This window comes from Dermacentor albipictus, chromosome 1, assembly GCF_038994185.2.
Source record: "Dermacentor albipictus isolate Rhodes 1998 colony chromosome 1, USDA_Dalb.pri_finalv2, whole genome shotgun sequence".
Taxonomy (NCBI): domain Eukaryota; kingdom Metazoa; phylum Arthropoda; class Arachnida; order Ixodida; family Ixodidae; genus Dermacentor; species Dermacentor albipictus.
Window position 1 is genome coordinate 501,547,825 of NC_091821.1, and position 25,731 is coordinate 501,573,555.

At 45.4% G+C, this 25,731-nt stretch overlaps 1 protein-coding gene and 1 long non-coding RNA gene across 3 annotated transcripts in view; one reads left to right on the top strand and one right to left on the bottom strand.

The window, feature by feature from the left end:
* LOC135909351 (alkaline phosphatase-like) overlaps positions 1–25,731 on the bottom strand; it is a 205,840-nt gene that overhangs the window by 49,188 nt on the left and 130,921 nt on the right. For both annotated transcript variants that reach the window (XM_065441300.2, XM_065441301.2), the window contains exons 2-3: positions 5,477–5,811; positions 4,403–4,636 (exon numbers count right to left, since the gene is read on the bottom strand). In XM_065441300.2, the coding sequence (XP_065297372.1) occupies positions 4,403–4,636; positions 5,477–5,811 (569 nt within the window). The remainder of the gene's footprint in view (positions 1–4,402; positions 4,637–5,476; positions 5,812–25,731) is intronic.
* LOC135909352 (uncharacterized) lies at positions 8,791–16,467 on the top strand. Its single transcript, XR_010566694.2, has 3 exons — positions 8,791–9,302; positions 10,789–10,925; positions 15,986–16,467. It is a non-coding gene; the product is annotated as an uncharacterized lncRNA (long non-coding RNA).

Genomic DNA, 25,731 nt, shown 5'->3' on the forward strand with positions numbered 1-25,731 from the left:
CAGCAGTAAGTGGGTATGTTTGTATTGAAAATTAGAGGCAGTCGTGTTTCTACAGAGCATCAGTTTCAATAATTCTAGCGTTTCTGTGCTCCGAGCTATACGACTCCACATTTTCATTGTCCTTCGCATGATTACGCATGCAAACGAGTTAGAATCGGCGCAAAGCTCCTCCCTGATGTGACGCGGCTGTTGCGAGCGGCGTTCAGTCTGACAACGGCTGCCGAAATAAAAAAAAATTGAAGAACCCGGAACCACTGTCGTAACAGACGATCGCGCAGCCTGTAACCATGGCGGCAGCTGCCACGCCGAGATAATGGCGCGAAGCGGAGAAACCGGAGGGCAGTGCGCGTGCGGGATGGTGACTAGACGAGCGGGCGTGGTCCTTGCCTGGGCTACGCAAATAAAGGGACAGCTGATTTCCAAGCATTGTAAGTGTTCTCGAAATCAAGAGCAACAACTGCACTGCACACCCCGCTGTCATATATTGATATCTCCTACGGTATCAGCTGTAAACAAACAGGAGAGGAGAAGGCAAATATACAAAGGTGCTTGCGTCTATTTGCCTACCTTCGCGAAATTTGTGTCTGCGTTGTCGCTGTCTTTAGGAGCAATTCGCGAATCCCTCAGTGAGTGCAGCCAACCCTCGACGTCGCGCCCAGGACTAGCCCACTACAGACGCTTAGCAACAGCCTGAAGTCATCCTGGCGCAGCTATCCGCAGAACAAGTGCGCATACAACAGCAGTGTCAGGCGATGAATAAATGCAAATAGCAGTGGTTAAGCCTTTCCCATTGTGGAAAGTGCGTGCGCGCTGACTAATAGGGTCGCTTCAGTGACTCGGATGCGCATTCGAGGGAAATCCGGTTCGTGCCTCATACACCTTGTAAACGTAGCAGCAGCTGCGGCATCCAGACCAGCACGCGTCTTATTTGATGTGTAAGCTTGCGAACGAGTAGGTTGGAAATGGCATAGTCGTGCCGTTCGTTGAAAAAGTTGCGCTGCCGTTGCGTAGTGCGCTTGGAAATGTCGGAAAATGTGGAGCTTATGAAGGGCATCTTTCGCAAAGGGTCACTCATCGATGAAGACCTGTCCGGCGATCGGTGTTCCGTGTCTCACGATCGTTTGCTTCCCGCGGCAGCAGCTGAGGGGCGATAGGCCGCTGAGCACGAAATCGCGGGATCGAGTCCCTGTCACGGCTGTCGCATTGCGATGGAGGAGGCGAGCAAGAAGGCTGGTGACAGATTCAGGTGCACGCTGGAAGCCCGCATAGCTAAATTAATTCGGAGTACTACACTGTGTGTATGCGTGAGTTTTTTTTTTTTTTTTTCTGTGGTGGAACTGCTTCTACGATGGCATCTCCTTATAGTGTTAGGCCAAAGCTTTTAACGCGAAAACCTTTTATGCCGGGGCCCACCACAAGGTTCCTCTAACCAATGTGAGCATTGGCAATCAATGTGACGCCCGCGCGAAAATATGCTTTCTGTTATATATATATACGTTTTACTTTGCCTAATGACAGCTATTTTCGAATGATGCGTTGATCACGACGTTATTGTGCTGCAGGCGACTGCACGTTCTGTGCGAAGCCATCGCGTGATACGAAGAACGCACAAAGCTATAGGATGGTATTTTTGCGTGCTCGCGCCCACCGTGTCGTGCTGAAACACTCCGTTGAAAGCGGCCACACAAGAGACAAGGTTCGCAAGGACTCGGCGTAAACTCAGGAATGGTACCCACACACGTGACACGCCTATTGAATGTTCGCGTGGGCCTCGGCGGTCCACGTGGCGGCAGGACTGTTATCGCCCCCTTTACAGGTCGGCCGTTTCGAACTTGAGCCGTTTGCTGCCGCAGCTAAACCATCTTTTAAGTTGTACGTACGAATGTGCCCGTCCGCTTTGTTTTCTGTTACTTGGTAATTGTTACAATGTCAACCATACGCGTGTTGTTTTGCGCAGCACAGAACAAATTCGTACGTGCATATTCGCAATTTCGCCTCCACGGTCTGACTGCGTCGCCCAAGTGTGTTCGCGTCACGCTGGCACCTGAGCTTTAAGTGATCGCGTCTGATTTGAATAAACGCGAGTGACGCTCTTTCCGGTTGTGTTCTCACTGCAGACTGTCCCTCGTCAATCACGCCATAACATGCTTTGCTATGCTGCATCTAGGTGAACGTGCAGTCCGCATATACCCTCGTCGTGCTGTTAGAATGCAGCGAATAGGGCTATGTTGATTGCGACTAATTCTTTGGTTTTACCCGCCAGAACGACGATACAATTTCGAGGCACGCAGTAGTGGTGGACTACGGATTAATTTTGACCTCCTGGGGTTCTTTAGCGAGTACCCAATGCCGGTGCACGGGCGGTATTTTTTTTTTTTCGCCCCCATGAAAACGCGGCCGCTGTGGCCGGGATTTGATCCCACGCTTTCGGGCTTAGCAGCGCAAGGCCGTGGCCACTACGCCACCACGGCGGGTGCTTGGGGTTCTCTCCTAAATGCGGTAGCGGAGCAAAAAAGAAAAACAGGATAGCAGAAGGCAGATAGACACACGTGCTTGAGCCTGTCCGCCTCCCTTCACGTACTTGGTGTTTTTGCGCTGTCACTGTCTTTAAGAGCAAGCTGTAGCTCTGCAGCTCCAATATAAATAAATAGGAACGGTGATATTGCTCATTTCCGCATCCACTGCACAATCTCAATTAGGCTTATTGCACGTAAGAGAGAAAGCTCGAACCTAGTGAGTGCAGGAAACTGATATTTAAAGCTCGTTACTTGTTTTACAGAAATTCATGAAAATTGCGATATAGAAAAAAAGGGAACCCATGCACCAAGTTTTCAACACAGCGCACATCAGTAATAGTTATCAAATAACGACATTATACAATTATGCAAACTGAGCATATAGAAACATGAAAACTGGACGAAATGACGCCTTGAAACTCAATATACTGCTTCATAAGTGCTTTTTCTGCAAAAGCCTCGTAAGCACTGTATCACTTAACGTGAGCTGCAATCTGAAATTTTCTCCTCCTTAGATGGCCTAACAGATGTACTCTACAGAACGGCGACATTTTTTCATGGTGCATTATTACTGGTTTGAAAAAGATGTGCTTTGATTTTTTTTTAAACCCACCAATTTTCATAATTACTTTGCAAAATGCGTGACATCAAAAATCGTTGTTCTGCTTACTGGTGTTGCTGGAATTATAAGTTCTCACGAATGCATCAGATGTGGCTAGAATCCGTCGAGCAGTTTGCTCATGGGAATATTTGTACGGTTAGCAAGTACTTAAATAGGAAAAACGATGCTCGCCCTGAGCTGAAGAATAGACCACGTGGAACACCGCACAATGTTAGGTTGATGCAAAACAATTTACGTGCTCATGTACGTAATATCACATCGGCATCTCTCATATAAGGTGTTTCGGGAAGCGTAACGTTACTATGCATCAATGTTGTAAAACATTATTTTGCTTTCAATTAAGATACGTGTTTCATGCCCTGGCGTAGCCGCAACTACATGACTTTATCTCCTTTACTTTCTGCTGTGACTGCTGTGGATTATTATGAAGGCTGTCTATATTGTTTCGGACCCTTGCTCAGAGGAATACAGCAAGTGCCGTCCTATTCGTGCAGAAATAACAAAAAGATAATACAAAAAACGGCACTTCTAAGCAAACAGATATATGGAGGATGGAATTACCTAAAAATATAACAGGCTGGACTCATGGAACAGCAAACTTGTGCGACTGTGAATGAGTCAATCTTAACGCGAGCGAAGTTGGTGACAATTCTCGCAACTTCCCCCAGCGATTTCACGAATTTTAACGGCGCCTGTAGGGCTTAATAATTGCATTGCTAGCAAGGGGATTAGGTATGTGAGAATTCAGTCAAGCCCTTCACGTTGCAGGACTTTTGAAGTATTAATCTAAAAATACCCAAAATGTCCAGACGATACTTTTACGTCGCTGGCGTCGTCTTGCGGCGGTGTAATTACTAAACAAATGAAGCTTAGCGTTAATTTTCTGGAATACTTCTTAAGTTTTTTTGTAGCGAAAAAAATTAATTGATAACTCAATAATTATTTTACAGCTTCACATCACTTTGTGTTCCTCGTTAGGGTGTATTCTAACGTCAATAAAAAAATACACTTCTCACGTGTTTATCATGTAGGAGCACGAAAAATACCAAAACAGCGCACAAAAATCAAAGATACTAAGAGGCGGACATGGAGCTGCATCCACCTGTTCTATTGCGTTTTTGCCGGCTGCGTTCTTTGTTTTTTGGTTCCAAATGAATCTCTACCAACCAAGCCGTTCTACTGCAGTGTATCGTATACAGTCGCTCTGGGAATGGGGCATACACTACTGCGACGAGTCTGGCGGCGAGTGAAAGCACGCTCCTACCTTGAAGCCGGCGCCGGGGTTGTGATGAACGAGCTGGTAGGCAATGTCTTTGGCGTCGCATCCTCCGGGCACTTCGGCTTCCCAGTCGCGGTGGCCCGAGTGCGCGTAGCTTCCGGCCGGCGTGGCGTGCGTCACCTTGGACGTGGTCACGATGCCCGTCCACATGCCGGCCTCCTGCGCCCACTGCATGATGCTCGGCAGGTGCGTGCTGCTGTCGTTGTGGCAGACGCCGCTCTGCGGAGGACACGGGCGATGCGAGCACGCGGGGCTCAATGTTGTCAGCGAGTATAGCCGGCATTGTTATTTTGCGCTAGCTTATGCTTACGCACTCCCGCGAAAAAAAAAAAATGTCGCGACGAGTGGAATTAGGTGATGCGACTTCTAGAAGGAGACACCTTTATATTTGGGCAGCCGTGTGTGCAAACGCTTCGGGCTCAATGTGCAACAATATACATAGGAAAAGACACTGAAAAGGGGGGAACGAAGATTAACGCACCTACGATGAATGTCTACACGCCATATCTTTCAATGTAGCTTAGCGTTTCTGATGTCAGATTAGCGGATACTGCAACAATAGCTTGAATCAACCATCAATGGGCTTTGCGCGTCTTTTACCAAAGCCAGCCTTTAAACGCTGGCCCGCCAAGGAAACTAAGTCAGGCTGAAACCTTTCAAACTGCAGCACGTGAAAAGCAGACGGGCCTTAGGACGTTCATTATTCGCAGTTCCTCCTAATTCTTTCTTTTTCGCTCATGGACGAAATTTCTCCGAGCACATTTTTACAAAACAGACATGTTCTTGTGGCCAACTTAAAGGCATATCAACGTTGGGAAGGAAAAACAAACTCACAGATAACACGTAAGCTTGGCTGAACGTGCCATGACTGACAGAAGACCATTCATGTAACGTGCTAACATAAAATGTTCAAGGTGTCTTCGTCTACGTGTTTGCACTTCGTGCGCTCGGATTGCGTCATAATAAACTTTGTTTTGTTTTCGTTTTTTTCGTGGCCAGCCAACATTGCATGCTGCAGCCGCTATGCTGCAGAGTCGTCTCCGGTAAATGTGCCCGCACCTTGACGCGAGAGTCCACGCCGAGCGTTTCAACGTTGGCCTTGACGCCGCAGAGGTAGGCGGTGGCGGTGTTCGCGGAGTCCGAGGTCTGCACGTCCAGGCCGTAGGTCTTGGAGAGGGACACGTGCGGGAACCGGTCCCACGAGAGCAGCTGCTCCTCACCGCTCTGCTTGTGCAGCCGCTGGCCCTTGTAGATGCGCGCCGCGGTCACCGTCGGGATGCCCATGCCGTCGCCCAGGAAGAGCACGACGTTGCGGGCACGGCCCACGTTGGGCTGACGCGCCAGCCGCTCGCCGATGCCCTTGGCTCCCTCCTGGTACCAGTGATTCTTGTCAGCTGCACAAAGATATTGGCGACAGGCGGATCGAAACGCTACGGTTGTTTTCGTGCGCTAAGTACCTGATGCGTTCATCTTGTTTTTTCATTGCAATTAGCTCGGACGTTAAACAAACAAGACAGCTGCGTCCCCATTCCTCTCTCAAAGACCGACGCTGCGACACAACTTCGCATTCTAGCACACACACTCTCCTTAGCAGAATGGAATACCACTCATACAAGGCGCACCACACTCTTAAAATTTTCACACCCTTATGGGTGTAATGCGGGTGTATTCATCTTTTCACCCCTTGTAAACACCCTTGAAACACCCTTTTTCAGCGCAAAAGGGCGTTCAACAAGAAAACACCCTTGGAACACCCCAGTCTTTCTAATTTACACCCTAATTATAAGGGAGTAAGTGAACAAGCTTACAGTATATGATAAATGAACATTGCCAGTTAAGGCGTTGATATTGGCTGTACATGAAACGCGCGCTACCTGCGCTTGAATCAGGTAGCTGGAATGATTAGATCGGGGCACCTAGGCAGCAGCGCACTGGCTCCGAACAGTGGTCAAAAACGAAGTTTCCCACGAATGTTGATATCGAACGGATGACACTAACGCGCAGACTTTGCATAGCCAGATATCTGCAAAAGGCTTCATATGATCAATAGCAAAATATTTACAATGCTATCACTCAATGCTTAAAGGTGTGCAACCAGTTAGACTGGGAATGGTTAGGAGTGAGGGCTAACGGTAAATAGCTCACCAACTTACGGTTTGTAGATGACATTGGCATACTCAGCAACGCTGCAGACTATTTGCAACAAACGTTTGAGGAACTTGCCGAAGAAAGTAAGTCTGATTGAGAGTTAGTATGCAGAAGAGAAAAGTAATGTTCCGCAGCCTGGCAAGAGAACGAATGTCATGGTCGGCAGTCAGCCTCTAGGACCTGCGCAGAAATACGTTTATTGAGGTTAATTACTCGCAGGGGCCTCTGATCAAGGAAATTAACAAAAATAAAATATTAGCTGGAGAGCTTACGGCAGGCATTACTAAATCATGACCAGGGAGCTTACTGCTAACCATTGCTTTCTACCGTTAGTAACGTATGGGGCCGAAACTTGGAAGTTACCAAAGAAGCTTTGGAAGACGTTGAGGACCGCGCAACGAGCGATGCAATGAAAATTATTAGGCATGATTATAATAGACTGGAAGACAGCGATGTGGATTAGAGAGCGAAAGGGGATAGCTGATATTCTGGTTGACATTATGAGGAAGAAGTCGTGCTGGGCAGACATTGCAATGCGTAAGGGAGAGAACTGCTGGTCTATTGGAGTTGCAGAATGTGTGCTAAGGGAAGGGAAGCACAGTCGAGGACGGCAGAGAATAATGTGGACGTGATGGAATTGGGAAACTTTAAGACACGTGGAACCAGTTAGCACAAGACCGGGGTATTGGAGATCGCTGGAGAAGCTTTCGTCCTGCGATGGACGTCAGAATAAGCTGATGATGATGATGACGTGACGACATCCTTGCTAGCTTCGCGGCATGTCATTCATGTTATGTCATGCATGCGTGTCATGCACGTTCTGATAGCTCGATTTGCGTCGATTGCGCGGGGGGGAGGGAGGGGGGCTAGTAGCGGCGTAGCCAAGTGGGGCACGCCGGGCACTTGTAACGCTCACTAACAGTAAAAGTTTTGCTGCTTTGGCAATGGCCCCGCTCCTTCCCCCTCCACGGCCAATTGGGACCCCCCCCCCTCACACGAAAAAATTTTCTGGTTACGCCACTGTCGGGAGAGGGTGTAAGATTGCTCTAGACCCCTCCCTGCAACTTGTCAACGGAAACGGGGGACGGGAGGGCAGCTGACGCCGGGCCGCAAACCTTAGGCAGCCCAATTACCGGCTGCATTTACCTTTGCACGTGAATACTGCTCTAATGCCATTACACTGTAGGATCTGTGGCAGTTCGAGGGCATGCGACAATAAAAAAAACCCATACAGCCATCAGCAAGTCTTAGCTTGAGCAGATCTTTGGGAGCTGGGCAAGACCCTCACAAAAAAAAAAAAGCTTGGCACCCCTCTTACAGGCATTGTCAACTCTGGGTCCCACCGCTGACTGTACATTTCCGGTAAAAAAAAAATCACACCGGAACTCCTCTCGGATTTGTCTAAGTGTGCGTAAGCATTGTGACTCTTCCTCATCTACACGCAGTCCGTGTCGTTATCAATGTTATGAGCCTTGAGCCGACAAGTATAAGCGACAGCGCTGCGGCGACACGAGCTGCTCTGGTCGGCGGCGCAAGCAAAGTACTGCAGGTGGCGGGGCCAGCCGCGCTGGTGACGTTCCGTTCGTTTTGAGCTGTTATCGCTCTTTAGCCCTCCTCATCCGCGTCGAACCATTATCAACCGTTCTCCGGCGGCGGCTGCTTGTGGCACGGCCGCGCGAACCGTATCTTGAAAGCGAACTGCATTGTGGACAGAGTGTGCCCACTGCTGAAACCTTCCCGCGCTGTGTTCGCACCGTTTACTTCGCTTTGAAAACAGACGCGCGTACACCTATCTTGAAAGTGTTCTGCGAAAAGCGCATAGTGCGGCATGAGCTGAGAGCTTCGTGAGCGCAGTATTCTCGCCGCTTCGGTCGCGTTGAAGCGAGAGCTAGCACGAAGGTGAATTCACTCGCTGTTGCGGGTTCTATTTTGAAACGTATCGTGTGGTACGGACTGACGGACGGATGTTTTTTCTTGTTGGAGAAGTATAGAAATGCTTACGTTATAAAAAAAATCGCAGGGTTCGCGAATTTCGCGATAAGAACCAACACCAACCCACTCCTCGGCGCCCCGCGGAGCGATGCCGTCTTGATCGCCCCCTCCCAACCCCGGGAAAAGGGACACTACCTATCTCAGTTGAAGAAACGATGATGAAACGTTAACGGCAAGAACGGCATCTCCTAACGAGTTGTCTTATGGCCTCTGAGATTTGCGCGCGCAGCTGGCGCGCGCGAACCTGGGAGGCCCTAATTGGCCGCTTAATAGCATAAAAAGACAAAGATAATGCCAAATGACACAGTTAAAAATTCAAACAAATAACTGATCTTAATTATACTGTTTGGGAAAAAGAAATAAAAAATTAGACAGCCGCAACACACGCCACTAAAGCCACCACCGCCGGCATAACGCGGAACCAACAGTTGGCAACATTCATTCGCGCGTCATTGCTTCGTTCGCTTCGTCTTCGCAACGAGAGCCGCCATCTTCTCGCGCCTAACGTTTTGTATGGCTTTGTTCTCTGCAATCCGCGCACGCAGCTCATCGGTGGATGCACGTCTTCTCGGCGTCGCAATGCGGCCTGCGTCATTTTTTGGTGTTCGCGCAATCGGTGTGAAGCATGTCGCATGTGAAATGTTTGGTAGAAGTGCCTCACGTCCAAGTCAAGCCGCCGTACGGGTGTATGGCTGTGCGCCCTGTTCTCGGAAGCGTCAACGGCTTTCCGGCATGCGGATTTCAGGTACGTGCAAATGCGTTTCGCCCTCCTATTGAGCTCCGGCGCAAAGCGTGCAATATTTCATGTGAAAGATGCAGTGCCCGTCATCATGGTGTGAATTTCGAGCGGCAAACGAGAACTTTGGCATTTAGAGCACACCGCGGCTGCTAAGTTAGCGTGGAAATTGTTTTACGTTACCGTAATATGTTGCTGTCAGTCTAATCTGCGGCTTGTGGACAGCTAGCCCATTGACTTTTGCTTGTGGCAGCGATAAGTATATAAATGGAAGCGGTAATAATTTTCGAGAGCAGAGAGTTGTTTCGCTCGATGTTTGGTCGTGTTCATGGCGTTATGAAAGCTAGAAAACTAACTGGCTTTATCGTGCTTAGTTCCAACTCCAAGGGGCGTAACGTTGGCGCTGTATATGCTTGTTTTCGGTGTCACGAGTACAACTTTCATGCTTTTGTTGCATGAGAGGTAGCTGCTGCATGCCGTCTGGGCAGAATACAACAAAAGCGATTTCCTCACTTTCATACGTATGCAATGTGACGTAACAAAATTTCCAGCGTTTTATTCGGAGCGTAAATATCCAGTATAGTTTAGTAAGAAACTCGAATTCTGTCTTAGCTTAGTAGGCGTGAAACAAATGAAACTCTTTCCTTTTTGAATTCGCCCGCAGATGCGTCATCGGGTAATTGACAGTAGCTTCGCTACGTGAGTTGTTTTATGCGCCAATATTGCCTGGTTAAGTATCTTGTTAATTTATGCCGACGCTCGTTCATCTTGATTTTAAGCGGTTACTATCCCCGAGTACCGGACGATGCCAAACTTGTGAGGTGTAGCAAACGCGGGAAATTCAAAGTGGCGTGGCTGCAAGTTCCTGTTTTTACGTTTCTTGCATTCAAAGCCAACAGACGCAGTATCACCGATTTATTTTCCATTTCTGCTGTACTTGATCAATATAAGGTGACAACTGCATTTGCTCTTTAATGTTCTCCATTTACTGTGTTTTCAGCTTGGCTGCCGCCCTCTCTTCAGAGGATGCCACTGTGATAGCTCTTTCTTATAGCACATGCCTCTAGGCCCTTGTGTTTCAAGGGCTCTGGCGAGGCAGCAGTGCTCCAAGTAATTTTACCATCCTATATATTTTCTATTTTGCATCATTCTTCCTCGATGGATTTTAATGTTCATAGTATTCGTCATTAGACATCGCCATAATTTTATAGCACGTAGATTTTACGCACTTTACAGCGACAACTTTTAGGCCAGTTTACAGCCAAGTCACATCTTCCATAATACATCGTCAACATTACCACTTGTCATGGCGCTCTTTGACCAAACCTGGCCCTTGCGCCATAAAACGCCACACATCATCATCATCAGCTTGGCTGCCAGAAAATGCTTGAATTTCTTTCACTGTCCAAGTGACGAAATATTTCACTGACGGCCGTGTGTGAAACACGCAAGATGACAAAACTGATAGCAAAATGATGAGATATTTCTTTTATAGCGTTTGGACTCGACTTTTGGTGAGGATGTCGATCGACCTTGGGCCTGGTGACAGCACACCCGACATCGCCAAAGTGCAGCCTATCAGTTGAGTGCCCCCGAATGGACCATCAACATCGGAAAATGAAGCAGAGCCAGGTAGGGGCAATTTTTACTTTGGAACAGAATACTGACAGCTGCCTCTTTTTTAAGAACTAAATAACATATTTACAAACCAATCCTTTCTCTTTGTGCAGCCTACATAGAATTGTTTTGTGCTTGTTATGCAGACCTTCAGAAAGCAGTTATTCTGAACCCTTTTTGCATGCACAAATAAATAAAGAGGAGTGCACTTTCTGAAGAAATTGATGCACTGAAATGTGCGTTCGACACAGTGAGATGCAAAGTAACCAACAACTTTAAAGCGGTAAAAAAAAGTTTGAAACATGTTCTAACATCATAACCCGCCTTGGCATACGGATCTAGATATAACAGCAACAGAGGTGCATGCAGAGAAGTGTTTGTAAATGTTTGCAAGATAAGTACATTGTCTAAGAAATTGTTTTTATTTACTTGGAGCTTCTTTGTGCCATGGCAGTGCAGTAAAAGCTCAAAATGATGCCCCTGCTCCTAATAAAGCACCTTTATATCTTAAAATTAAATTATGGGCTTTTACATTCCAAAACCTAAAGTTTTGGGAACCTGGCTTCTTTAATGTACACCTGAATCTAAGTGCATAAGCGTTATTGCATTTTACCCTCATTGGAGGGCAGCTGCCATGGCCTAGATTGAAGCTGGGACCAGCATGACTGAGCAGCATGGCATCATAGTAAGTGGGCTATAACACCAGGTCAAAATGAGAAATACTGCTTAGAACTACCAACTTCTTGGCTCACAAGCACTTTGCACTAAGAGGAGTATGGAGTACTGACAGCGACCGTTTATGTACCAATTTCTTTTTAGGCTGAATCCATTATTAGGGTGCGAAGCTTCAATTAGTCAAAACCAGCCTAAATTACAGAACCAGCTCAAAACACGCACCATGTATAGCTGGATTTCGACATGCAAATGGAGTCAATTCATGTCGCCGAAAATGGAAGTGGCAGTCACACTACTTCATGCATTTTGCCTAAAACATATTCATTAATAATTAATCAATTTCTAAAATATTCTTTTCAAAAAGTTTTTTTCAAGCATGAAAGGAGGAGCCAAATAGTGTTCAGGTGCACGAGCGGTTAGTTGCACAGCACTTCTTGCATGTGTTCACTGGCTTCTTTCAAGCTTGAAAAAAAATTTTTTTTGCACCTACTGAGCAGTAGAAAGCTGGATTGGGAATTTTTCAGGATGCTCTACAATTTTCGCACTGACAATTTTGCTTTGAATAAAATATTTGAGCAGTTAAATAATTGTTAATAACTAATTACCTAATTAGGAAAAATGCAAGAATTGGTTTCACTTCCTCAAAAAGATGGCAAACGACATTACCTTGGTGCTGTCCAGCTACGTGGCACTTGTACATATTTAAAGCTTGCACATGTCATACAGACCACCTGGTAATTACAAGGCATATATAGAAGTGGCTAAGTTGTGTGAGCCAGCCATGTGTAGCGAATCATGAGAAACAGCCATGTTTCTTTGACTTAAGGGCATTATAAGATTTACATGCTCGACACCTTGTATCAGTGTGCTCTAGGCCTGTTCGTTGTTTAGCTGCTACATAAACAATATTTCTCCACGTGTAAGCTCATATGCATATTTCAAGTATATTGCCTCGTGTGTCTAAAATAAACCATCTTCGCGCTTCATTCATTATGTCTTCATCTGTTGCTGTGCTAAAGTTTTAACATGCAACTGCAGAAATTTTCATCTAGTTTTCATATTACCTCGTTGTTCGGCGGCTTCATTTCTGAACAAGTTGTTTTCGTTAAACCCTGTTGCACACAGCAGTACACAGCATTTCTGCTTAGAGTGGGAATTGTTTTTTTCAGATTGACATTAATACACCTTGCCTGAGCAATGTAAGACATTCTACATAACACAGCCCTGCAATAATGTTTTATATTGCATTTCAGCATCATGCAAAACTGTTTACTTACCAGATTAGAATATGTATAAGTGTTAGAAGTAACAGAACTGCAAGAAGCCAGCAGATAATGAGGCCAAGGAAAGCATACAGGAACATGTTTTAAGTTTTTTATATGAAGTATAGAAATGATAAATTTTAAGTAAGTGAAAGTGGACTAAAAAATATTCACCTGTGAGTGGGGAACGGACCCGTAACCTTCACATTACGCATGCGATATACTAACCACTGTGGTACTACGGCCGTGTTCGAGCGTCGACAATCTGAGGGGCCATTGTGGACGGTTCAATGCTGCCTTGGTGGCACAGTGGTTAGTGCATCGCATGCGTAATGCAAAGGCTGTAGGTTCGTTCTCCCCCCATGCCTGGTTGTTTTTTTTTTGACCATTTTCATTTCCCTTTATCATTTCTACATTTAAATAGAAAATTACAAATAAGTTTCCACGTGCCTTCCCTGGCATCTTCCAGCTGTGATTCAGAAAAATTTTGACCCTCAGTATCCTTTCTTCTCGTTTGAAAGAACTGGAGCTCCATTTTAAAAATAATGAATTCACCTTGTTCAGCATCTCAATGTGGTCTCACATCTTATCACAGCAGGTGTATTACTAAGTGAAGTTTTTGTTGAGACGATGATATAGCATGGGACCTAATTAGTAGCCTTTGTGTACAGATATATGACTAGTCCAATAAATAGGAGGATTTTAAGAAGCACGTCTAACATGGTCTGAGCATGTGTTTAAAAAAACTAATCTAGCATGATTTGAGGCATAACTGTTGCCCCTGAAAAATATTTGGATGATCTGCATTGGCATTGTTTTTAGAGAGCACCAATACTGCTTTGATGGAATTAGCCTCGTGGAACATGAAGCATCGCTTCTTGCTGAGGCAAGGAAATATTATCTGCATATCTGAGGTGCATGTGTCATATGCTCGAATGCTGTTTAAAGGCTGCTAATACGAAAATTACTTCACTTGCCTTCCAGAGATTGCTTCAGTAGTCTATGCTACTCGATCATAAACAATTTACCATAGTGAACATTAATCACAGTTGGCTTTGCAATGTTTATGCAAAATACCACAATTGCCTACTAGACATGTGACTGCACTAAAACTTGGAATTAATGACCAGCAAGATTTATGGGACAGCAAAACTTAGTTTATTACTCCTGTTTCTGCCATAGTTTTTTACAGTAATTACTAGAGGGAACTCTGGTGCTGGAGTCGTACCACCATGGGAATGATGGGAAGCACATGGATTTGTCTGATATTCGTGCTTGTGAATTCAGACGTTCTTGTGGCTTCGTATATTATACGCTATATAAATCTTATTGTCGTAAATTTCAGCGCAGTCTATACTCTTCGAAGTGCAGAAGACGGTGCCAACACGCACAATTGCTATTAATTGCAACGATTGAGCTTGTCCAGGTGGCCAAATCGAAAGGCGCCAAGCTTCTCAAGGCACTGGTATGCCCGCGATAAATTTATCAGGGCGTTGCACTCGCTTGTCGTTACATGCCTCCGTGGCTTAATGGTTTCAATATCAGACTTCTGTTCTAGAGTTCCTGTGTTTGAATCCTGTCGTCGGACGATTTTAATGTTTATTTATTTATTACACAGTATATTGTTGAAAATGACTAGTTTACAAAGTCACAAAGCCGTTTGAAGCCAAACAGACGAAGTTTAGGCAAATCCATGTGCTTCCCATAATTTCCATGCTGGTACAGCCGTTCTTGTTTGATCTCCTGTGGACACTAACGTCAGAGTTCCCTCTAGTAATTATTGTATGAAACTCTTATTTCTACACCTCGCTCGTGCAGAAGCAGCACCACACCTGCTGCCTAAACATGCACTACTTTTCGGCCAAGTGCAGGGAATGCTGTGAACTCGCCCTGTACAAAGCCTGCACTAAGTAAAACAAATCACAACATGCAGTTGCTGCCACGTTGAACTGGTGGAATGAGTAGTGAAATGCAGCACCTCCTGAACTAGTTCAGAAAGTGCAGGTTATTCAAGTGGAGATTATATAGTAACAGAAGTTGAGCGATTCTGCATTACATTCACGAAATATACTTCATGATACTTTTCCATTTATTTCCTCAGTTATTAAGAATCCCTTTTGCATTGTTGGACAAAACTACAGAATGGCAACATATTTCTAGCATTCACTGGTTGCAAACATGTCAAAACTTGTTCTAAATTCTGTATTGCCTCTTTAGCCGTTAACCCCAAGTTAATTCCGGAAGAATGTACCAAATTTTTTACGTACTCAATTTTTCGGTGTCATTCTCATTCTAAAAATATATTACTTCATTTGTCTCTGGTTATAAATAACACAAAAATAGGAGCTGCTCTTGCGGGCAGCTTTCCCTCAATGCCGACTGTAACTCATCTTTGACAATAAGAGCAGCGTAACATCGGACAGAAAGAGTGCGACTCGTCATTGGCGATATTGGTACTACCTCCAGTCACTAGTACAGCTTGGGATCAATGGTTAAAGGTTGCGACTTTGTTGCTGCCCAATTTTAATTCTGCAGCTGTTACACTTGGGTGTAGCGTGTGTATGTACGTGTGCATGCATTAAAATGACTTCACGCTAGAGCAAAGCAACTGTAGTGCAGAGAGGCATTAGTCATCTTTATATATTTGTTTTGTAAAGATGCACTAAGTTTATCTTTTGCAGGATAGACTTGGCGCTCATTGGCCAAATATGTCCTTGTGGTACTGGAACCTATCAATTAATTCGCTTTCGGTCTGTGAGTTTTAATTTGTTTTTCTTGTTTCTTGAACTGTGCAATTCCCACTCACAGGACTGCATGTCATCTGAGGTTCTTTTTTCAATTAAGAATGTTGAGGTTGTGCTTGTGAAACTCGATTTCGTGCCTCAAACGAGCTTGTGCAAACTGACCAAGCTGATAATTCTACCTGCTTATATATTAAATATGTTGCGGTTGTGAACCCTCATAATGAACGACACATAGTATAAAAATTTTATCTAATAAAACATTTTAATGAAATTTTTCATGTTTTTCGTGTTCATGTTCACTTCTCTACTCTAGTGTCCTGTCTGCATGCCTCACCTCTTTTTTTGCATATTAAATATCGTATAAACTCAACCATGCTTTTTTACCACAATGCAGGGGGGAAAGGTTCCGGTAACACCATGCATTCAGTATGGTGGCCCAGATGTGTATGCAAGCAACCTCCTTCATGTGGACCAAGAACTACTCTACAGTGTCTCGCAGACTTCCATGCGAAGCCCTCAACATTCTCGTCTCAGTGGAATGGCTGCTCATCTATCTGCGTGTCCATCACCAAGACGGCCAGTTGTAAAGCTCCTGTACCCGTTTAAGAAAGCTTAATGATTTTTTTATTTAGTTTTCACGGTTGGCCGTAGAATCTTAACATTTTTGATGTTTCTAACATTTTTACTTGGCACAAAGTGGTGCAATAACTGTAAACCAGTGTAATGTATTTAAGTGATGCTCACTCTAATGCCTACCTGGTTTTCTTTGTTTTTAAGAAATTTGAATGTCTGATGAGGTAACGGCATTTGAATTTGTCATCGTGGCTCGTTTCAATGAGCTGTTTGGAAATAAGACGCAAAGCTTATCACACGCCAGTTGTAGCATTTTTGTTTTCATGACTAAAGTATACACGTTTCAAAAGATGGAAAGTGGGGAAAAAAGCCTCAAGAACATAATCATCCTAAGATTGTCATGTCCTTACAACTGCAATGACTAATGCCTCATACATCTTGGGAGCACATTAGTCGCAATGCCTACAGGTATACTTGATAAGAGAACAGCTTGCACTCAGATTTGCCACGCAGTTGATGGCTGATGGCTTTTGTTTGTCGTCTTCATGTTACTGCTATGTATTCAATATTCATTTAGATGTGCTGCGATTTTCTGCAGTCACCTATATATATATATATATATATATATATATATATATATATATATATATATATATATATATATATATATATATATGTTGTTCGTTTCAATAAAAATTTAGTTGTGAGTTAGCGCTCATCCTGTCTGCTTCTAGTCTGTCCGTGTCACTTCGCGCTACAATCCAAGATCATGTTACTGTACCAACTCGCCCAACTTTCTATCTTTGTGTTAAAGACAAACTCACACTTGTTCTTACTTATGTGACCGGTTATTTTTGTGCTTTATAATAGGATGCAGTGCTTTTCGAATGAAAACGTAATAGTTCGTAGTCTGGTTACTTAAAAAAACTGTTCTGCTTAAAATTTAATTGAGCAAGCCTGTGGCATTATTTGGTGCTAATGTCTTTTTATTGGTATGGTTTTACTCCTTATTTTTCTTTTTACATTTAAAGTGTGCAAACATTATTATGTAACCATTTCTCTTTAATGAAATACTTTTCTTCTGATATTTCGTCACAAATTTTACAATGATTTTGTTTAATTAGGTAACCTTAGACTAGCTGATTGCTATTCTGGTAGCTTAACTTACAATGCCATTGGAATAGTCAATGCAAGCACATGGTGAAAAATAAACGAAATTATTGGGTATAAGCAGGTCACTGGCAGTAAATGGAGCATACATATATTTCAGGAAATAGTGCATGTTTATATATAAGAGTATGCGCAGCTACACATGCTGTTGTGTTCGTAAATGCTGAAACATTATTCGGCGTGGAAGCACTTTGTTCTTTGGCTTTCAGTGCTACCTTTAAGTCATGTGTGAAAGTACTAGTAGAAGCATCCCGTGGAGATAAATGACAACTTTGATGAATAGAGGTATAAAATGTGTGCTTAAAACGGCAAAACACTGCTTGACAGGCAAACGTATGCTTCTGTAGTACTGCACTTGTTACCGTCGCCAATCCATGCATTGCTTGCGCTCTATTGCATTCAATATGAGCTACAGCAACGAGCTGTAGTGTCTTTTCCTCCTGGTCGAGCTGGTGTTGCGAAAATTTTTGACCAAGAAAAGTGGAGGTTTTTAATTATTTCTGAAATGCATGTAACCATGCTTTTGGCTGTGTGCTGTTTCCACGGGGTTATAAGTACTGGTGCACCAAGGTGCGGGGGATCCTGTGTCCTTAGTGCAGCGCGCATTGTTATTGCGCTCTGCATCCTGCCGGCAGTGTACTATCACTGCAGAGGAAGATTACGAAAAGCATGGCCTGTGTGCCTTGCTGCAATGGCGAAACCTTCAATTGTTTGCCTGAAAGGGTCGCACATTATGCTACCACATGACGGACCAGAAGCGCAATATGAGGACGCCTCACAGATTCTGGCTCATACTGAACAAGTAAGTACCATAGCTAAGGCTAGGCAGCATTCACAACAGCTAGTTTGCCCATTAACTACATGGCTGTAGTGAACGCTACAATACTTGCAGGGACAACACCCTTTTGGAAGGGTGTTGTCTAATGCTACACCCATATTGAAAGGGTGGGTGTCTGTGTTACACCCCATATAGAAAGGGTGTTGGTTTGCTTTACACCCATAGGCGAGGTGACGTCATATTAACACCCCTTCTTTTGTGGGGTGTTAGTTTGCATCCCGTTGCCTGGGGTGTAGCAATACACCCAAAAAGGGTGTCACCCATGGGACAAGTCATTTACACCCTTAAGGGTGTTAAAATTTTTAGAGTGCAGCCTGCGCAGACTAAACCCTTCGCTGCAACTCAGACCTCCGGCCGGACTGCACCGACGCGAAGCGTCTCTTCTGTGTCGGTTGTGGCTGAAAGTTGCCTTCACGAAAGCTTACTCAGTCCTAATTGGATTGGCTTATAGTCCTGCATGTGATGTTTGCGGAGGCGAGGAGAACGACCACTTATTGTGCCACTGTCCTCAATTACAAGCACGAATACAATCTTTGCCCAACACATTAAGGAAACTAGATGATCGTCCTCTGATTGAACAGGCAGTGCTAGAGCACCGTCCCCACCTATAATCAGCTCAGAAGGCAGTAAAGGCACTTTTGTGCCTTCTGAGAACGCCTGTTTGCACGAGCGGTTTTGACTCAATGACTGTCTGTGCAGGTCTCCTATACCCTCTCTCTCCCTTCTCTCTCTTCCCCTTCTTTTCCCCATGCGCAGAGTAGCCAACGAGGCTGTTGATTAGTTAACATCCCTGCCTTCCTTATGTCCCTCTCTCTTTCTTTGCAATTAGCATTATTTAGAAACTTCAACTAGTCTCCGGTGTGTTTATGTGTATCTAACCCCCTTTCATGCCAACTTGGGTACCTGGGTATGTGCCGCTCTTTATTTTATTTTATGTCACAACAAGGCTCTCAGAAACCTAGAGGACGCATCGATCGAGTTTCTTACAGATGAGATAAATCGGATTTGGGAGCAGGGAATTGTACCTGAAGAATGGAAGTTGGCGAAGGTCATACTAATCCCAAAGCCCGGTAAACCGCCGAGCCTGGACAACCTCCGCCCAATCTCACTGACGTCATGTGTAGGGAAGGTGGCCGAGCACGCCATCCATAACAGAATTGCCGAGTATATCGAGACCAACGACCTTTTCCCTCACAACATGATAGGATTCAGGCCAGGCCTCTCCACTCAGGACGCCATGAAGCTTATCAAGATCCAAATCCTGGAACGCTGCACTCGGGACACGAGAGCCATCCTTGGTTTGGACCTGGAGAAGGCCTTTGATAACATCCGTCACGAGTTCGTCCTCGACGCCATCTCCAAGCTCGACCTGGGCTCGTCCTTCCATGCCTTCGTCAGGTCTTTCTTGAGCAAACGATGCGCCATCCTCAAGGCTGGAGATTTGGAATCGGAGACAATGGAGCTGAGTAGAAGAGGCACCCCCCAGGGATCAGTCATCTCACCACTCCTCTTCAACATCGCAATGGTTGACCTCTCAAGGTGTCTAGGCAAGGTCCAGGGCATCGGTCACACGATCTACGCGGATGACATCACTGTCTGGTGCGCGGGTGGCAGTGACGGACAAGTCGAAGCCGCTCTCCAGGAAGCTGTCGACACTACAGAGCGCTTTTTAACCAACACGGGACTCCGGTGCTCCCCAAAGAAATCGGAGCTCCTTCTCTACAGCCCAAGTAGAAAGGGCCGCAAGCCAGAGAACTGGAAACCCCCCAATGAAATTGACATTAATCTCTACACCAGTTGCGGAGATCCCATTCCCAAAGTCGCGTCCATTCGAATCTTGGGAATGACACTCGAAGGGACAGGCACAAATAGCATCACCATTCACAAATTAGCAAAGAAGACGGATAGCGTCATCGGTCTCATCAGGCGGGTAGCTAACAGAAGGAGAGGCCTCAGCGAAGAGAATCTGTTAAGGCTAGTCCACGCTTTCTTGTTGTGCCATTTTACGTACGTAGCGGCCATGCACGTCTGGAAGAGGGCCGAGCGAGACAAACTAAATGCCATGATAAGGAGGGGGATCAAAAGCGCGCTCGGACTACCAAACTACACACGCACCGACCGACTCCTGCAGTTGGGTATTCATAATACCCTGGAAGAGATTGCAGAAGCACAAGAAAGGGCACAGATTCTCAGGCTCTCCGGCACCATGGCGGGCAGACGACTCCTAACTGAGATGGGCGTCCCTCCGGCCACTGTCGAAGACGCCTACCAAGGCCTACCGAAAGAGCAGAAAGATAACATCATCATATCGCCCGCCCCGGGCAATATGCATCCCCAGCGCAACGTAGAAAGGAGGAAGGCCAGAGCGGTGGCGCTCCTACGCCGCGCAACAGAACTCCCTGGAGGCAGCTGCTTCGTTGACGCGGCCCAGTATGGCAACAGCGACAATTTCACGGTGGTGTCAATCAACGACAGGGGCTCGACCGTTAACGCGGCTTCGGTACGAAGCACGTCGTCGCGTGCGGCGGAGCAAGTGGCCATTGCCTTGGCCCTCCTGGATGACGGACATGCCAATATCTTCAGCGACTCCAGGGCAGCCATCCGCGCCTTCAGCGTCGGCGCCGTGTGTAAGGAAGCCTGTCGCATCCTCGACGGCAAAAGCATCACCACCCACACTCTCACGTGGTTCCCCGCTCACATGGGATCCATCACGGGAGGCCCCACAAACCTCAACGAGCTGGCCCACTCCAAGGCGCGAGGTCTCACTTTCCGCGATCCATGGAGAACTCCAACGCCGGCCCGCAGCGGTGGAGAATAGAGATCAACCGACCACATATAACGAAATTGCGCAGCACTTTTATCTCGGCAGGAGAGAGTTTCCCCTTCCACACAAGAAGTTAAATAGAGCGCAGGCATTGACCTTCAGATTACTGCAAACAGGCTCATATCCCAGCCCGGCTTTATTCCACAAAATTTATCCCGACACCTATGCCACTAGTTCTTGCAGGCATTGCAATGACATCGCTAGCCTAGATCATATGCTCTGGCGTTGCCCCTCGTTACGAGGCACAGAAGAAATCAATGAAGACAAGTGGCTCTCCGCTATCAAGAGCCCTGATGCCGGGGTGCAACTATGGGCTGTCCAGAGGGCCCACGATGCGGCGGTCGGGCAAGGCCTGACTGTCCCAACGTGGGAGCGGCCCGCAGCGCGCTGAGTCGCGTGCCTCAGGACCTTATTAAAGTTTCGCATCCATCCATCCATACAATACTGCAGGCCAGATTGGCCCAAGCAGGAGGGGCATGAAAACAAATCATAACAGCATGTACATGAAAAAAAAATTACATTGCACGCGAAATACAAAAGAATAAAATATGACGACAGAGCAGAAACGAAAGTAATGAACATTGAAATTTCTCAAAGAAAATAGTTTTCTCTCTAATCAAGAAACAAAGTTTAAAGGGCCTGGTCCACGTCGGGAGAGCCAAAAACCGATTCAGGAAGCGCGTTCCAATTAGCTAGTGTTTGAGGGAAGAAACTGTGCTTAAATGAGTTTGTTTTAGCAAATATAGGTTGTAATGACTGTTCGCTATAATTCCGGATCATTCGAGTAGTGGGGCGCCTGAGGAATGAGGGGGGAACAATGCTAAGCTTTCCTGCCAAAATTTTTTGAAGCAAAGAAATGCGGTTTAGTTTTCGACGTGTACTAAGCAACGGGATATTATTGTCCTTCATAAGCTGTGTTGGAGAGTCTGACCTTCTGTATTTCTGAAAAATGGAACGTACTGCCTTTCTCTGAACGAGCTATAATTATAGTTGCTTTAGTGTAGGCGTCCCAAATTACAGAGGAGTATTCAAGTTTGGACCAGATGAAAGCTTTATAAGGCAAGAGCTTAATATGGCTAGGAGTATGTTTTAATTTTCGTCTCAAGAAACGGAGATTTGAGAATGCAGTTGAACAGATCTCAGAGATGTGAGTGCCCCAGGTTAATCGTTTGTTAAGAGTTATCCCTAGATATTTAGCTTGTGAGACCACGCTAATGTAACTGTTGTGGAGGCAATATTGGCAATAGCTAACAATTCTTTTTCGCGTAACTCGGAGAAGCACACTCTTATCAATGTTTATATTCGTATTCCTTTCTTCACACCACTGACATATTTTAAGCAAAGATTGTTGGAGCAATTGATGGTCTTCTATTGATACTATTTCTTTATACACAGCGCGCAGTCATCTGCAAGCAATCTTACTGACATTGACCGTGAAATTACATTTACTTAATCCTTTATGTATAATAAAAACAGCAAAGGTCCTAACACACTACATTGAGGAGCACCGGAAGTAACAGCAAGCGATTCAGAAAGGGCGCCATTCACATCAACAGACTGCATTCTACCGCTTTGGTATGCTCTGACACATTCTACAAGGTAAAGCGGAAGATCAATCAACTGCAATTTATAATGAAGTTTTGAATGCGTACCTTGTCAAAAGCTTTCGCTATATCCAGAAAAATAATATCGATCTGTCCAGAGTTATCCACTACGCTGAGAAAGTCATGAACCGTCGTAATTAGTTCAGTAGTGGTTGACATGCAGTCAGTTTGAGATTAGGGACTGGACCTTGCTGTTATTTTGTGGCCCAGTTTAGGCGAATACAGCAAAGCGCAGGACGAGCTCACACCTGCTGTATCGGCCAATAACCGGAAATGAGGCACGCATGTGGGTTTCGCGAAGAGGGGACGCGGGAAACGCTCATGCGTGAAGAGAAAACGGATTAGTGGCTGCACCTTAGAAAAGGCACTAGATCTGCACCCTCGCTCAGAACAAAAGGGTAGACGGCCCGAGCATAAGGGGAGCGTTTGGGGACACCAGTGTGATGAGGAAAGTTGGGGGGTGCTTGAGGTCACCGCCACCGCCAAGGCCCATGCGCTTCCCGAATGTCCCGTCGACCGTCTCGGTCACGGAAATTGGGCGACGCGACGCTGTCCAGCCGGTTTGTTGTTTGGCATGCGCGTGCGCCTTCTAAGAATTCCCGTGAAAATGGAGGTAGCTTTAAACCACTTAGCCGGCTAGGGCCGATGGATGCTTTTGTGTGCGATCCCCATCGGGTCCCAATTATGGTGTTTGGATTTCAAGCGAACCGGCACACAGCTGCACTGGAGATAGCTTTCTCAGTACTGGCAGGGTAGCCCGCTGTCCGGCGGATATGCAGTCAATAATCCGTGATTTCACGGAAACATTCTCGGCAACTTGCATGACGGCCGCTTGCAGGTGAAAAGAGGAAGACATCAGGGGCCGATACTCGCAGCCCAACGTAGGGGAGAGGGAGGTGGCACGTGTCTGAGAAATCCTATCCTCTGGAGTGTTGTAAAGAGTGCCACTGTTTCCGCCAATGCCGTGTGCGGCACGAAGGTGGTTGTGCTATTGGTTACAATGATGTGAAGTCTCATGTGTGATTGGCTGGCTTGCGACTCCTTTGTGCAACTGAGGGCTTAAAAAGTCGTGTTTGCTTGTGTGGAAAGAGAGCGGAGCTACGGGCTTGGACTCGGACAGACGCCTCGGCGTTTGAATAAAACTTCACTTCGTCGGACAACGGCTCTTCCTTCGCGCTGCCTCCGTGCACTCGAATCATCGAGGGGTGCCGACTTCGGGCCGTCAACATCTTCCCTCCTTGACTACCGTGGAAGCTACGAGAGGACAAAGGGAAAGGAAATTAACTCATGCCCTTCCTGAATCCATGCTGACAAAGTGATAGGATGCCCTTTTCCTTTAAAAAGTCGTTTATAAAGCGGGCCACGATGTGCTCTAGGAGTTTGTAGGATATAGAAATAATTGATACCGGTCGGTAATTAGTCACGAGTAACTCATCCCCTTTTTTTATGGATCGGTTCAACACGAGCCTTGCACCAATCCTTAGGCAACTCACTGGTTTGTGGAAATAAAATGAAAATTTTAGCAAGATGATCCGAGATGTGGTCCGCATAACGCTTTAAAAAAGCGCTTGGAAGGCCGTCAAGACCATGATTTTCCGAATATTTATTTTACGAAGCAAAGACAAAACCCCTTCTGTGGTAATGACAGCAACCTCGCCAGGATCAATGGATCGTTTCGGTGCATCAAAAACCATATCTGAAAGGCCCCCAAGAACAGTTTGAAAGTATCCATTAAAGACTTGAGCTATTTCCTTCTCATTGGTAACGAGGTTCCTGTCATCACTTTTAATTTCTCTTATGACCTCTTTTTGATGACAAAGATAATTCTAAAACATGCAGGTATCTGTTTTTATGAATGAAGGAAGAGTAACCTCAAAATAATGGGATTTCGAAATGAACAGTTTCTGTGCTAATTCATGTTTTAGATTCTGCAAATACTTAGATATAGAATGATGTCGCCTAAGACGTTGAAGTCTCCGCTTCAAATGAATAATGTCACGACTCACCCAAGGATTCCGAAGCTTATTTCTCACTCTCCGTTGAGGCACAAAATGTGTGATAGAAGATAATATGCCTTCCTTGAGGCGTTCCCATAAGCTGTGTACATCACCCTCATTAGTACGCAGCAGAACATCATCCAAATAATCAATAATATAAGCGTCGTAGGCGCGGTTAAAATCATGGACGCAGGCAACAGACAAATTACGAGTACTATCAACGCAATTAGTACGACAAGAAAAAAAAAGCAAATGGCGATCAGAAATACCAGGCTCAACCCTGAGTTCACCATTATAAAACAATCCACTGTCAAAGAACACATGTAAGACAGCATTTTTACGGGTACAATCACGCACAATTTGGTCAAGGTTTACAGCTAACATGGTGTCCATAATTAGATCACCAGAGGCTCAGCTCCCGTAAGCTAAACTGCTCCAGTCCAGGCTTGGTAGATTGAAATCCCGCGTCATAATCACATAGTTTTCACGCTAGGTTAACAAGTGGTCATATAAGCTTTCGAGAAATGTTAATTGAGAATCAGGAGCACGATATACCGGGCATAATAAGGTCAAGCCCCGACAAAAAAGGTCAAGGTCAAGCTTCAACAAAAAAGAAATGTTCGAAGATTCATATCGTTCTGGGTGGCATTAAACTCACGTCACACCGCCTCCCCGAGCACAACAGCTATATGATTCAGAGAGTTGCTTCAAAAATGTATTTTTTGTTACATGGTAGTACATTATTTGTAACACTGCATGCGAAAGCTGTATGCGCATGAGCTAACACATAACACATTTATGGCCTCAAAAACACCTATAAAGTACAATGTGCACATCTTTCAACACAGAAAACCCTAAGAATTTTGCACTTCGAAGAATGATCAATGACAGAATCAACTCGGTCAAAGGTAATCCGGAGTCGCCCACTACGGCGTGCCTCATGATAGCATCGTGGCACGCGAAATCCAAGAAGTAATTTTTAATTTTCTTAGGCGAATGATCAAAATGTGATAGCTGTCCACTTAAAATTTTCTTAGGTACTACATGTCCTTCAACTGACCAACAATTTAAGCAAACTTCAACGTAGAATGAAAAACGGGCTCAGCATTTCGGTCCAACATGCGTGTGTTCTAT